This window comes from Anabas testudineus, chromosome 14 (assembly GCF_900324465.2).
Source record: "Anabas testudineus chromosome 14, fAnaTes1.2, whole genome shotgun sequence".
NCBI classification, from domain to species: domain Eukaryota; kingdom Metazoa; phylum Chordata; class Actinopteri; order Anabantiformes; family Anabantidae; genus Anabas; species Anabas testudineus.
Window position 1 is genome coordinate 2,911,826 of NC_046623.1, and position 12,317 is coordinate 2,924,142.

Here is a 12,317-nt window from a genome sequence, read left to right on the forward strand (position 1 = left end):
TAATATGTGGTGCATGATGTCTACTTTTTTACATAGCACAAAATATTAAATATATATTTTTTCTTTTTTCTCTGTTTTTATTTTTAGGATTTCGATTTTTTTATGTATTTTGATTAGAAAATAAAAATTCATTGATTTTTATTACAACATACCTTTAAGGTGTCTGCATTTAATAGTGTTGTGAAATTCATCTGAGACAAAACATTGCACAACCAAATCACTACTGTTCCTCCTCACGTACGATATTGGGTAATACTAACCACAAATCTTTGCATTAACATTGACAGACAAATGATTGGGTTATTACTGTTGAAATAAATGTAATGTTTACACTGAATTTATTAAATTTAAAAACCTGTTGTTCTTTTGTTGTCTACTGTTCTGTTCTCTCTTCGTCCACTCACTCCAACCGGTTGAAGCAGATGACCGCCCACCCTGAGTCTGGTTCTGCTGGAGGTTTCTTCCGTTAAAGGAAGATTTTCCTCTCCACTGTCACCTAGTGCTTGTTAAAGTGCAGTTGTTGGGTTTTCCATATACTTTTGTATTTGTGGTTTGTTGTTATATAACAAACTGATTTGATTTGAATTGAACTATAAATGACTTATCTGACAGCTTCTCCTGATCTGTTTCATCTAGAAATACCTGCCTGTGTGCAAATCAAATACAAAAATTCCATCCATCCATTCTCATCCGCTTATCCGGGGCCGGGTCGCGGGGGGAGCAGCTTAAGCAGAGATGCCCAGACTTCCCTCTCCCTAGACACCTCCTCCAGCTCTTCCAGGGGGACACTGAGGCGTTCCCAGGCCAGCCGAGAGACATAGTCCCTCCAACGTGTCCTGGGTCTTCCCCGGGGCCTCCTCCCGGTGGGACAGGACCGGAAAACCTCCCCTACGAGGCGTCCCGGGGGCATCCGTAACAGATGCCCAAGCCACCTCAACTGGCCCCTCTCGATGCAGAGGAGCAGCGGCTCTACTCCGAGCTCCTCCCGGGTGACTGAGCTCCTCACCCTGTCACTAAGGGTGCGCCCAGCCACTCTACGGAGGAAACTCATTTCGGCCGCTTGTATCCGTGACCTTGTCCTTTCGGTCATGACCCAAAGCTCATGACCATAGGTGAGGGTGGGAACGTAGACTGACTGGTAAATCGAGAGCTTTGCCTTTCGGCTCAGCTCCTTTTTCACCACGACGGACCGGTACACCGACCGCATTACTGCTGCCGATGCACCAATCCGTCTGTCAATCTCACGCTCCCTATTTCCCTCACTCGTGAACAAGACCCCAAGATACTTAAACTCCTCCACTTGAGGGAGGATCTCCCCCCCAACCTGGAGGGTGCAAGCCACCTTTTTCCGGTTGAGAACCATGGCCTCGGACTTGGAGGTGCTGATTCTTATCCCAGCCCCTTCACACTCGGCTGCAAACCGCCCCAGTGCCTGCTGGAGGTCCCGGTCTGATGAGGCCAACAGGACAACATCATCTGCAAAAAGCAGAGATGAAATCCTGTGATTCCCAAACCGGATTCCCTCCGACCCCTGGCTGCGCCTAGAAATCCTGTCCATAAAGGTAATGAACAGGATCGGTGACAAAGGGCAGCCCTGTCGGAGTCCAACATGCACCGGGAAAAAGTCTGACTTACTACCGGCAATGCGAACCAAGCTCCTACTCCGGTCATACAAGGACCGAATGGCCCTTAACAAAGGGTCCCGAATCCCGTATTCCCGGAGTACCCCCCACAGGATGCCACGAGGGACACGGTCGAACGCCTTCTCCAAGTCCACAAAACACATGTAGACTGGATGGGCGAACTCCCATGAACCCTCGAGCACCCTAGCGAGAGTATGGAGCTGGTCCAGTGTTCCACGGCCAGGACGAAAACCGCATTGTTCCTCCTGGATCCGAGGTTCGACTAGCGGCCTAACTCTCCTCTCCAGCACTCTGGAATAGACTTTCCCAGGGAGGCTGAGGAGTGTGATCCCCCTATAGTTGGAACACACCCTCCGGTCCCCCTTTTTAAAAAGAGGAACCACCACCCCGGTCTGCCAGTCCAGAGGTACTGTCCCCGATCTCCACGCGATGCTGCAAAGGCGTGTCAACCAAGACAGCCCTACAACATCCAGAGACTTAAGGTACTCGGGGCGAATTTCATCCACCCCTGGTGCCTTGCCACCGAGGAGCTTACTGACTACCTCGGTGACTTCGACCAGGGAAATGGATGAATCAACCTCCGAGTCCCCAGTCTCTGCTTCCTCAACAGAAGGCGTGACGACGGGGTTGAGGAGATCCTCAAAGTATTCCTTCCACCGTCCTACAACGTCCCCAGTCGAAGTCAGCAACTCCCCACCTCCACTGTAAACAGTATTGGCAGGAATCTGCTTTCCCCTTCTGAGGCGCCGGACGGTTTGCCAGAATTTCCTAGAGGCAGACCGATAGTCCTCCTCCATGGCCGCGCCGAACTTTTCCCAGGTCCGAGTTTTTGCCTCTGCGACCGCGCGGGCTGCGGCACGTTTGGCCTGCCGATACCCATCAGCTGCATCAGGAGTCCCACAGGCCAACCAGGCCTGATAAGACTCCTTCTTCAGCTTGACGGCTTCCCTTACTTCCGGTGTCCACCACCGGGTTCGGGGATTGCCGCCACGATAGGCACCAGAGACCCTACGGCCACAGCTCCGAACAGCCGCATTGACAATGGAGGTGGAAAACATAGTCCACTCGGACTCAATGTCTCCAGACTCCCTCGGAACCTGATTATAGCTCTCCCGGAGGTGGGAGTTGAAGACCTCTCTGACAGAGGGTTCCGCCAGACGTTCCCAACAGACCCTCACAATACGTTTGGGTCTGCCAGGTCTATCCAGCTCCCTCCTCCGCCATCGGATCCAACTTACCACCAGGTGGTGATCAGTTGACAGCTCAGCCCCTCTCTTCACCCGAGTGTCCAAGACATATGGTCGGAGGTCAGATGACACAACCACAAAGTCGATCATAGACCTCCGACCTAGGGTGTCCTGGTGCCGCGTGCACTAATGGACACCCTTAAGCTTGAACATGGTGTTCGTTATGGACAAACTGTGACTAGCACAGAAGTCCAATAACAAAACACCACTCGGGTTCAGATCAGGGAGGCCGTTCCTCCCAATCACGCCCCTCCAGGTATCACTGTCATTGCCCACGTGGGCGTTGAAATCCCCCAGTAGGACGACAGAGTCCCCAGTCGGAGCACCTTCCAGTACCCCTTCCAGAGACCCTATGAAAGCTGGGTACTCTACACCGCTATTTGGCCCGTAGGCACAAACAACGGTGAGAGACCTCTCCCCTACCCGAAGGCGCAGGGAAACAACTCTCTCGTCCACCGGGGGAAACTCCAACACATGGCAGCTGAGCTGGGGGGCTATAAGCAAGCCCATCCCTGCCCGCCGCCTCTCACCATGGGCAACTCCAGAGTAGAAGAGAGTCCAACCTCTCTCAAGGAGTTGTGTTCCAGAGCCCAGACTATGTGTGGAAGTGAGCCCGACTATCTCTAGCCGGTACCGCTCAACCTCCAGCACAAGTTCAGGCTCCTTTCCACCCAGTGAGGTGACATTCCATGTCCCAATTGCCAGATTCTTTGTCCAGGGATTGGGTTGTCGAGGCACCTCCACACGGCTGCCACCCAATCCACACTGCACCGACCCCTTATGCGCCTTCCTGCGGGTGGTGGGCCTACGGGAAGGCGGTCCCACGTCGCTCCTTCGGGCTGCGCCCGGCCGGGTCCCATGGGAGAGATCCCAGCCACCAGGCGCTCGTCTACGTGCCCCAACCCCAGGCCTGGCTCCAGGGTGGGGCCCCGGTGACGCCAATCCGGGCGACGTACCCGACCTTGATTTTTTTCTCGTCAATACAAAAATTCTTCTTCAATAATTGTTGTATATTATACTGTTTTTATTTTACTCACCACTTATAGGCCCCATGACCCTCTGAATACATCTGTAGAATAAGGCTAAAGGTTGACCAAACTATATCACCATAACATTAGTGGCTTTCCTGGAGTTTTTGATCATACTGCATGAACTTCATTAGTAGACTAAATGTGATTGACTTTGTTGAAAATTTACATTTTTACATCACCAACTGCAGTTTCTTGACTGTATCTATAACATGTACCTTAAGAATCACTGTTTCCAGTATTCAGATAATGCAGATGTATAAATTCATACATATTTTGATATGTACACAGTAAAACATTTTCACATTCAATAAAACGGGGACATGCTGAAGACCAAATAGATACAATCTTCTCAAGCAACATCTCTTGTGTGTAAGACACCTAGACGTGATGTGACGTCACAATTGCAGCGTCTTTTGGGAAAACCTTTACTGGGTGGGCAATGAAAACTCTACATCTCCATAAAAGGACATTTCCCTGAGTCAGAGACAGAGAGGTAGTTGCTCAACACACCTGGAGCCCACAATATAAACCAGCTGCGTCTAGCCCAGACAAACACGTTGCCAGAAGAGAGGAAACATGAAGACCTTCAAACTGAGCATTCTACTGAGCCTGGCAGTCGCAGTTTACTGCCTACCAGTATCAAAGGTGACTGTGAAAGATGAACATTTTGCAGAGGTATGTAAGATTCATTTGCCATCTTTATCCATGTGTTTTCACTACTTGAATTCTGAATGCTGTGCAGCTGCTGCATGTGTAAGAATCAAACACTGTTTCCTCTCTGACAGAGCTACCTGAAGAAATTCTTCAACCTAACAGAGGTAACTGGTGCAGCTGTCAGACGGGGGATCAGCCCGGTGACCAAGAAGCTCACTGAGATGCAGACATTCTTTGGTCTCAAGATCACTGGGACACTGGATGCAGACACCTTAGCCTTGATGAAGAAACCTCGCTGTGGTGTTCCAGATGGAAAAGTTGCTCGTTTCTCCACCTTTGGAAACAACCTCAAGTGGGAGAAAAACAGCCTGACCTACAGGTGAGTGATCTGAAGAGTGTTTGAGGGACTAACTGGAGGAAAAGTATGTGACAGACATAAATCTAATTTGTGTTTTTCTGTCCCACAGGATTGAGAACTACACTCCTGACATGTCCAGGGCAGAGGTGGATGACTCCATAGATAAAGCCCTGCAGGTTTGGGCCAAAGTCACTCCTCTGAGATTCACAAAAATCAACAGTGGCACTGCTGACATCATGGTCTCCTTTGGGCGCCAAGGTGAGTACAAAATAACTACTGAGAATAACTAACTATTTGTTGAGCAAAATCTGATATCAAAATGTTCTTGTTACTAGAACATGGTGATTTTTATCCATTCGATGGCCCTGATGGCACGCTTGCCCATGCCTTCGCCCCGGGTCCTGGCATTGGAGGAGATGCTCATTTTGATGATGATGAGACCTTCACTTTCCGCTCAACTACAAGTCAGAATTTTATACAAGATATTCAGAAAACGTCACGACTTGATTTAACCAGGGAGAGAGATAAATGACCTGTGTCTGTGTTTTCTGCTGCAGGCTACGTCCTCTTCATGGTGGCGGCCCATGAGTTCGGCCACTCTCTGGGTCTGTCTCACTCTGATGATCCTGGTGCTCTCATGTACCCCGTGTACTCTTACAGAAACCCTGACACCTTCATTCTGCCCCGTGATGACGTCAATGGCATCCAGTCTCTCTATGGTCAGTATTAACTGAATGGATCAGTGTGGTTGGTTATTGCAAAGTGAACTTAAGCAAACTCTCTGAACAGCTTCTACATCTATGGCATCACATGACTCAGGCATAATTCAATTTATTTAACCTGCAGGTCCAAACCCTGACAAGGTGCCTGGCCCCACAGCCCCCACCACCCCCGATGCCTGTGACTCAACCATGGTCTTGGATGCTGTTGCCACCCTGAGAGGAGAGATGCTCTTCTTCAAAGACAGGTATTGTAGACACTAGATGCTCACAGTTTTCTTCACAGTGTAGCTGGCTGGAATAATTGATTCATTTCTAATGTGTGTGTTTGCAGCTTCTTCTGGCGCAGCTACCCCCAACGAAGTACACCTGAGCAAACTCTCATCAGAAGCTTCTGGCCCGAAGCGCCCATCAATATTGACGCTGCTTACGAGAGCCAAGAGTTAGACAGTGTGATGCTCTTTAAAGGTATGTGGTTCATATCTATGTATGTCTGTATACAAAGCTTCTAGTGTTGTATTATCCAATCTACATCATTTCCCTCTTTATACGTTCTGAGAAGTCTTTTTATTTCTCTGCAGATCGTAAAGTGTGGGCTTTCAGCGGCTACGTTCTTCTGCGTGGCTATCCTAAACAAATTTCCAGTTTTGGTCTGCCCAAAACCGTGAAGAAAATCGATGCAGCTCTCTATGACTCAGACACTGGCAAGACTTTATTCTTTGTAGGCACCAGTTACTACAGGTGTGTTCAAATGGCATGATTAATTTATATGTAGATGACTGATTTAGCTCTCATCTTGGTTTACAACAAGATTATTAGTGTATGATTCATTCTAATTACTGCCTGTATATTTCTTCAGTTATGATGAGGCCAAGAAGACTATGGACCCAGGATTTCCCAAAAGGGTGGATGAAACCTTCTCTGGACTAACCAGACAGGTGACAGCAGCTTTACAGCACAGAGGTGAGTGGCAATCAAGGCAGATATTAGTCGAGACTCCAGCAGGAAGTGGCAAGATCTTTACAGTTTACATGATCTAATATGTAATGTGTGTCCTGCAGGTTTTACTTACCTCTACACTGGAGCTTACATGCAGGAGTACAGTGGTGGGAGGTTGCTGCGTGTGCTGAGGAACAACTACTTCTTGCCCTGCACCAGGTTCTAGATCACTTTACCACTGAATGACAATGAAGGCACCAAAATTAAAAAGTTTTCATAATAGGCATAAATGTATTTTATAATATGTAATGAAATTGTTGTACTGCACTGTTTACTGTGTACTAATACTGCCAATGTTAATTTAACTCTCACTATTTTGTTCTGTTATATTTATGTAATACACTGTAACTTAATTATTTTTTATTTTGATTTTTTTTTTGCTGCATAAATTTAACTGTGGATTTTTGGAATATGTTACATTAGTTAGATTTACACTGTTAAACTGTACATGTCAACATAAATTCAAATTGTGTGTAAAATAAACTGTTCTGTTCTATATTTTAAGTATATTTTAGATTATGTCAATTCTTAAGTGATACTTCTACTTGTACATATACCTCAAAAAACAGCTGGGTTAAAAAATAACCCAACCTTAACCCTGGTTAAGCTGCTAAGCTGCTGGTTCACTATAGGACAGAACACACATTGGGTTGATTTGACCCAAGTTCTGGGTTTTACTTTTTAATCCAGAATGCTGGTTTGTTTTCATGACCCAACCTAGTGAGTTAGATTAACTATATTGCTGAGTTCAATCTCACTCATACAACTGGTTATTTTATCACCGTATTTGGCTGGATTAAATATTATACATTTAAATACTACTACTACTACTACCACCAATAACAACAATAACAATAATAAAAGTGAGAACTTCACTGAACAATCAGACAATAATGTAAACATTTGTCTTGTTACAGTTGTTCTCAAGTCAGACAGAAAGAAAAAAAAAAACACAACCAGAAAAGATCCAACAACAACACAAACACAGAATAACATCAATGCAGAGAACTCTTTATATAAACAGAATATGTAAGATGGATGAAAATAGGTCAAAAAAAGGTTAAATTTGGGTTATATTACACTTACTCATTTACTCACTCACTGGACTCAATTCCAGACACATGCACAGGTTATCAAGCTCTTTCACAGAGTTCAGTCATTGTATTCAATCATTTTAGTTCAGACAATCAGTAGCACAGCAGGTATTTCACCAGTTTACAGAGAAAACCTCACTGTGAGCTGCTGATACAGAAATATATAAACATGATAAATACTGGAAAGTGAATTTAGCATAAGAAAAAAGACATTTTTTAATATAGGCCACATGCGGAGCAAATTATTGCAGCTCATATTTTTAATGTAACCAGTTGGCAGTGTGTGTGTGTTTGTAAGGATATCACTGGGAGGACCTTGGATTTTTAACTCTGGAATGAGGACATTTTTACAAAGTGAGGACATCTTTGCAATGGGAAGGGTGTTTAAAGAGCGATTTCAGGGTTAAGATTAGGTTTTTGTTAGGGTAACGTTTAGCATGAGGCAGACTACGTGATAAATACAAAATTGAAACGGAGTCGATTAGCATGGCCTACGTGACAGTAGGTGGCAAGGGATGCATTATGTCAATGAGTGTCCTCACACTGACTGCCATACAAAAATGCGTGCGTGTGTGTGTGCATCTGACAATAACCACATTACGTTCAATAATCAATAGTCCCTGATGAATAATAAAGGGAGGTAGTAAAAAGTGTCATGTCAGCATGAAATGCAGTATGTAATACAGTGAAGCAATCATTTCCCCAAATGATGTTTCTCACTGTGAATCCATTCATCACTGGATTAACTGTCCTGGAAACACACACAGCTTGTTGTTTTGACTTTATTAAGTTGCACCTTTTTGTTTTTTCCATTTGATACAAAAACACAGGAAACAATTTCGTTACAGATATAAGGTTTTCCAAATTGATCAATGTGTGAAATGTGTTTATTTAAAAGAAAATATATTTTATAGTAGTAAAAAATATATTTCAGATCAATTATGCTTTCTTTCTTTATCCTCACTGACTTGGTGGAGCTACTTAAGACGTCAGTTCTGTTTAAAAAGTTCATCAGGCCAGAAAAATGTTGTTTCCTCAGGTTGCTCTGAATCTGATTAATTATTTTACTACAGTAAATGAGGAATGATTGATGTGTGATCATAACACAGTTCCTTAAGGACCCTGGTGCAATATCAGAATACAACCTTAGATAACAGATAAAGAAATTACTGAATGTGACAAAACAATCAAGGTGCCTTCACTCATCCTGTTTAAATCATGAATGATGAGTATGAAGCACTGACAATAGACACATCATCCAGAGAAAACGGAAGAAGAATGTTTCAAATGTATATATTAATATTTTTCCCAGAAAGGTTAAAAGTTATTTCTTCACTGTCAAATTGTCAACCTCATCTTGTGTTATTTTGGGATATGTTTTCAGTCAATCTTCAGCTGCTGTCATCCATTATTGGAATATACTCTGAGTCATAAATGAAGTTGGTCAACACACCCACTCCTCAACAGATCCACTCCTCAGTGTATATAACAGCTGACTCCAGTACAGACACACACACAACATTCAATAGGAAACATGAGGTCTTTCAGTGTGGTCGTTCTGCTGATGCTGGTTGGTGCCGTTTACTGCAGGCCAGTGGCAGACGAGACTGTGGACGATGAACATTTTGCAAAGGTTAGTGTCTTTATTTTGTCTTCTTCTATTCTTCATGTATTCTTAATATTTTGTATTGAAGACGAGCACACGTTGTGCATTTTTCTTTTTTTTTTTAGGGCTACCTGAAGAAATTCTTCAACCTAACAGAGCAAAAAGGTCCATCTGTCAGAGGGGGGATCAGCCAGGAGACAGAGAAGCTGAGTGAGATGCAGAGATTCTTTGGTCTCCAGGTCACCGGGGCCATGAATAATGAAACCCTGGCAGTTATGAAGAAACCTCGCTGCGGTGTTCCAGATGTCAACATGGCTCGTTTCTCCACATTCGGAAGCAACTTCAAGTGGCAGAAGAACAGCCTGACCTACAGGTGGATGATCTGCACAGAGAATGTGTGAGAAAGATCAAGTGATGTGACTCTTTCTGATCATGTTGTTGACTGTTTTTCTGTCCCACAGGATTTTGAACTACACTCCTGACATGTCCAGAGCAGAGGTGGATGACTCCATAGATAAAGCGCTGCAGGTCTGGGCCAAAGTCACTCCTCTGAGGTTCACAAAGATCTACAGTGGCACTGCTGACATCATGATCTCCTTTGGGGGTGGAGGTGAGTACAAATGAACTTTGATAACATGGAGAGGCAGAAAGGAAGCATGGAGAGGGAGAGCATTACATGCAGTGAAGGGAAGCTGGACTAATTGGCATAGGGGCAACGTTTCCAGAGTGCTGTATTGGTTCGTAGGTTAACTTAGCTCAGACGCGTGGTTGTGAAGTCCCACAAAGCATCCTAGCTATGCTTAATGCATATGGTTGTGTTTTATGAAGAACTGGGCACTGGAGTGAAAATAACACTAGAAAGTACATATTTCTTCTTGTTTTGAAAATCTGACATGAATTGGCTCTTATCAAACAGAACATGGTGATTTTTACCCATTCGACGGCAGCGGTGGTACTCTGGCTCATGCCTTTCCCCCGGGTCCTCAAATCGGAGGTGATGCTCATTTTGATGAGGATGAGTACTTCACCTTCCGCTCCAGCAGAGGTGGGTTTGTTTCTAATGCTCTGCATTTAACATTTACTGCATGGTGGTGTCTCTTTACACATGCTGTCACTGACTTGTCGTTCTGTGTTTTCTGCTGCAGGCAACGTCCTCTTCGTGGTGGCTGCCCATGAGTTCGGCCACTCTCTGGGTCTGTCTCACTCTGATGATCCTGGTGCTCTCATGTACCCTTTGTACTCTTACAGAAACCCTGACACCTTCGTTCTGCCTCGTGATGACGTCAACGGCATCCAGTCTCTCTATGGTTAGCACTAACTGGCTGGTTCATCTCTGCTTGTGCTTAAATCTGACAGATCTCTTCAGTGATGCTTCTCAGATGTTTGGGCTTTGCTTTAATGATGCAGTGATGTAGGCCTTTACAATACTTTTAACCAACAGGTCAAAACCCTGATAAGGACCCCTCTGTAGCTGAACCTCAGCCACCCACCACCCCTGATGCCTGTGATTCAAACCTGGTACTGGATGCCGTCGCCAACCTCAGAGGAGAGATGCTCTTCTTCAAGGACAGGTGTGGACACTAAATGATCGCACATCTGAAAGCTAGAGTCTTGCTGCAGTTTTTCTGCACAGTATTGGTTGAAATCATTCATGTTTTTTTACATGTCTCTGTGTTCTTAGCTTCTTGTGGCGCAGGAACCCAGAGGACTATAGAAGTGAGCAAACTCTCATCACAACCATCTGGCCCGAAGGTCCTACAAGGATTGATGCTGCTTATGAGAACGAGCAGTCAGACAGGCTGTTTATGTTTAAAGGTATGTTTTTTCATAGCTACCAGAGCTTCAAAACTGACTCCATATCAGAGTTGACTTCATCAAATCTTTTCCTGCCTATAGGTCAGAAGGTGTGGGCCTTCAGCGGCTACGATCTAGTACCAGGCTATCCTAAAACACTGGAAAGCTTTGGTCTGCCAACAAAAGTGAAGAAGGTCGATGCTGCACTCTATGATGCAAAGTCTCACAAAACTCTTTTTTTTGTAGGCAACAATTACTACAGGTGTGTTCAAAGTATATGTGAATTTCTGATTTTAAAATGAGCCTTCACCCTCACAGAGAGGATCTAATTACTGTGGATGTTTATGTTCCTTCAGTTACGATGAGGCCAGAGAGGCTATGGACAGAGGATTCCCCATACGTGTTCAGAAGCACTTCCCCCAGGTTACCAAAAAGGTGACTGCAGCTTTCCAGCACAGCGGTGAGTACTGAGATAATGTTTATGACCATTAATGTATTCAGTATTTTAGGAAATCTACTTGAATGGTTGGATGGATGAATGCCACTTTCATGTCTGTACATGATGGTATTTGATTTCTTGGTTTGCTTAATGCTAAGTTAACCCCTGCCTCATATACTGTACACAAACTAACAGTGAACCTCTGTTTTGCAGGTTTTACTTATCTCTACAGTGGAACCTCCGTCTATGAGTATAACCTGAGCTCGAGGTGGTTTTTCCGTGTGCTGAACAACAACTACTTCTTGCCCTGCAACAACTTCTAGACCAGATTACCATATTATTGCTTGTGTAGCCCCTCATATACAGTAAAATCTACAAGCAACAGCACTAAAATAGTACTTGAATTGTTCTGAATAAATTGTCTTAAATTATTGTAAAGTACAGTAAATTTGCAGTAAAGAGTATCTAAAGTTTGATATTTAATATTTTTCCAAATTTCTATTTATTGTATTTTGTAACACATATGCTATGTGTACACTATAAATTATTTTTTTCCTCCTTAGTTTTTGTTAATTTTAAGTGGATTAATTTTCTAGTTTTGTGTCCTACTGAATGACTGAAATAAAACAGAACTCAAATATTCCGTCCCTGCAGATACATGCTACAATTTAAATAAAGCCAAGATGATTTGAATATGTGAGCCTTTGTCTTTGAGTTTTGGATGGTGGTTGCA

General features: G+C 44.3%; 2 protein-coding genes across 3 annotated transcripts in view; both read left to right on the top strand.

The window, feature by feature from the left end:
- Positions 1-6,986, top strand: part of LOC113169373 (collagenase 3-like) — a 27,350-nt gene extending 20,364 nt beyond the window's left edge. The window contains exons 1-10 of one of the 2 annotated variants that reach the window (XM_026370735.1): positions 4,467-4,596; positions 4,707-4,954; positions 5,043-5,191; positions 5,269-5,397; positions 5,491-5,652; positions 5,780-5,900; positions 5,987-6,120; positions 6,234-6,393; positions 6,512-6,615; positions 6,714-6,985. In XM_026370735.1, coding sequence (XP_026226520.1) covers positions 4,498-4,596; positions 4,707-4,954; positions 5,043-5,191; positions 5,269-5,397; positions 5,491-5,652; positions 5,780-5,900; positions 5,987-6,120; positions 6,234-6,393; positions 6,512-6,615; positions 6,714-6,817 — 1,410 coding nt within the window. In that variant the 5' untranslated portion in view covers positions 4,467-4,497 and the 3' untranslated portion in view covers positions 6,818-6,985. Of the gene's footprint in view, positions 1-4,466; positions 4,597-4,706; positions 4,955-5,042; positions 5,192-5,268; positions 5,398-5,490; positions 5,653-5,779; positions 5,901-5,986; positions 6,121-6,233; positions 6,394-6,511; positions 6,616-6,713 lie in introns of those variants that run through there. The other variant, XM_026370736.1, reaches the window with a different exon arrangement.
- Positions 6,987-9,212: 2,226 nt separating this feature from the next.
- On the top strand, positions 9,213-12,002 carry LOC113169370 (collagenase 3-like). The gene is made up of 10 exons (XM_026370730.1): positions 9,213-9,378; positions 9,477-9,724; positions 9,813-9,961; positions 10,268-10,396; positions 10,497-10,658; positions 10,793-10,922; positions 11,033-11,166; positions 11,248-11,407; positions 11,502-11,605; positions 11,798-12,002. The coding sequence occupies exons 1-10, from the start codon at positions 9,280-9,282 to the stop codon at positions 11,905-11,907; spliced, it is 1,425 nt and encodes a 474-aa protein (XP_026226515.1). The 5' UTR covers positions 9,213-9,279; the 3' UTR covers positions 11,908-12,002.
- Positions 12,003-12,317: the final 315 nt, after the last annotated feature.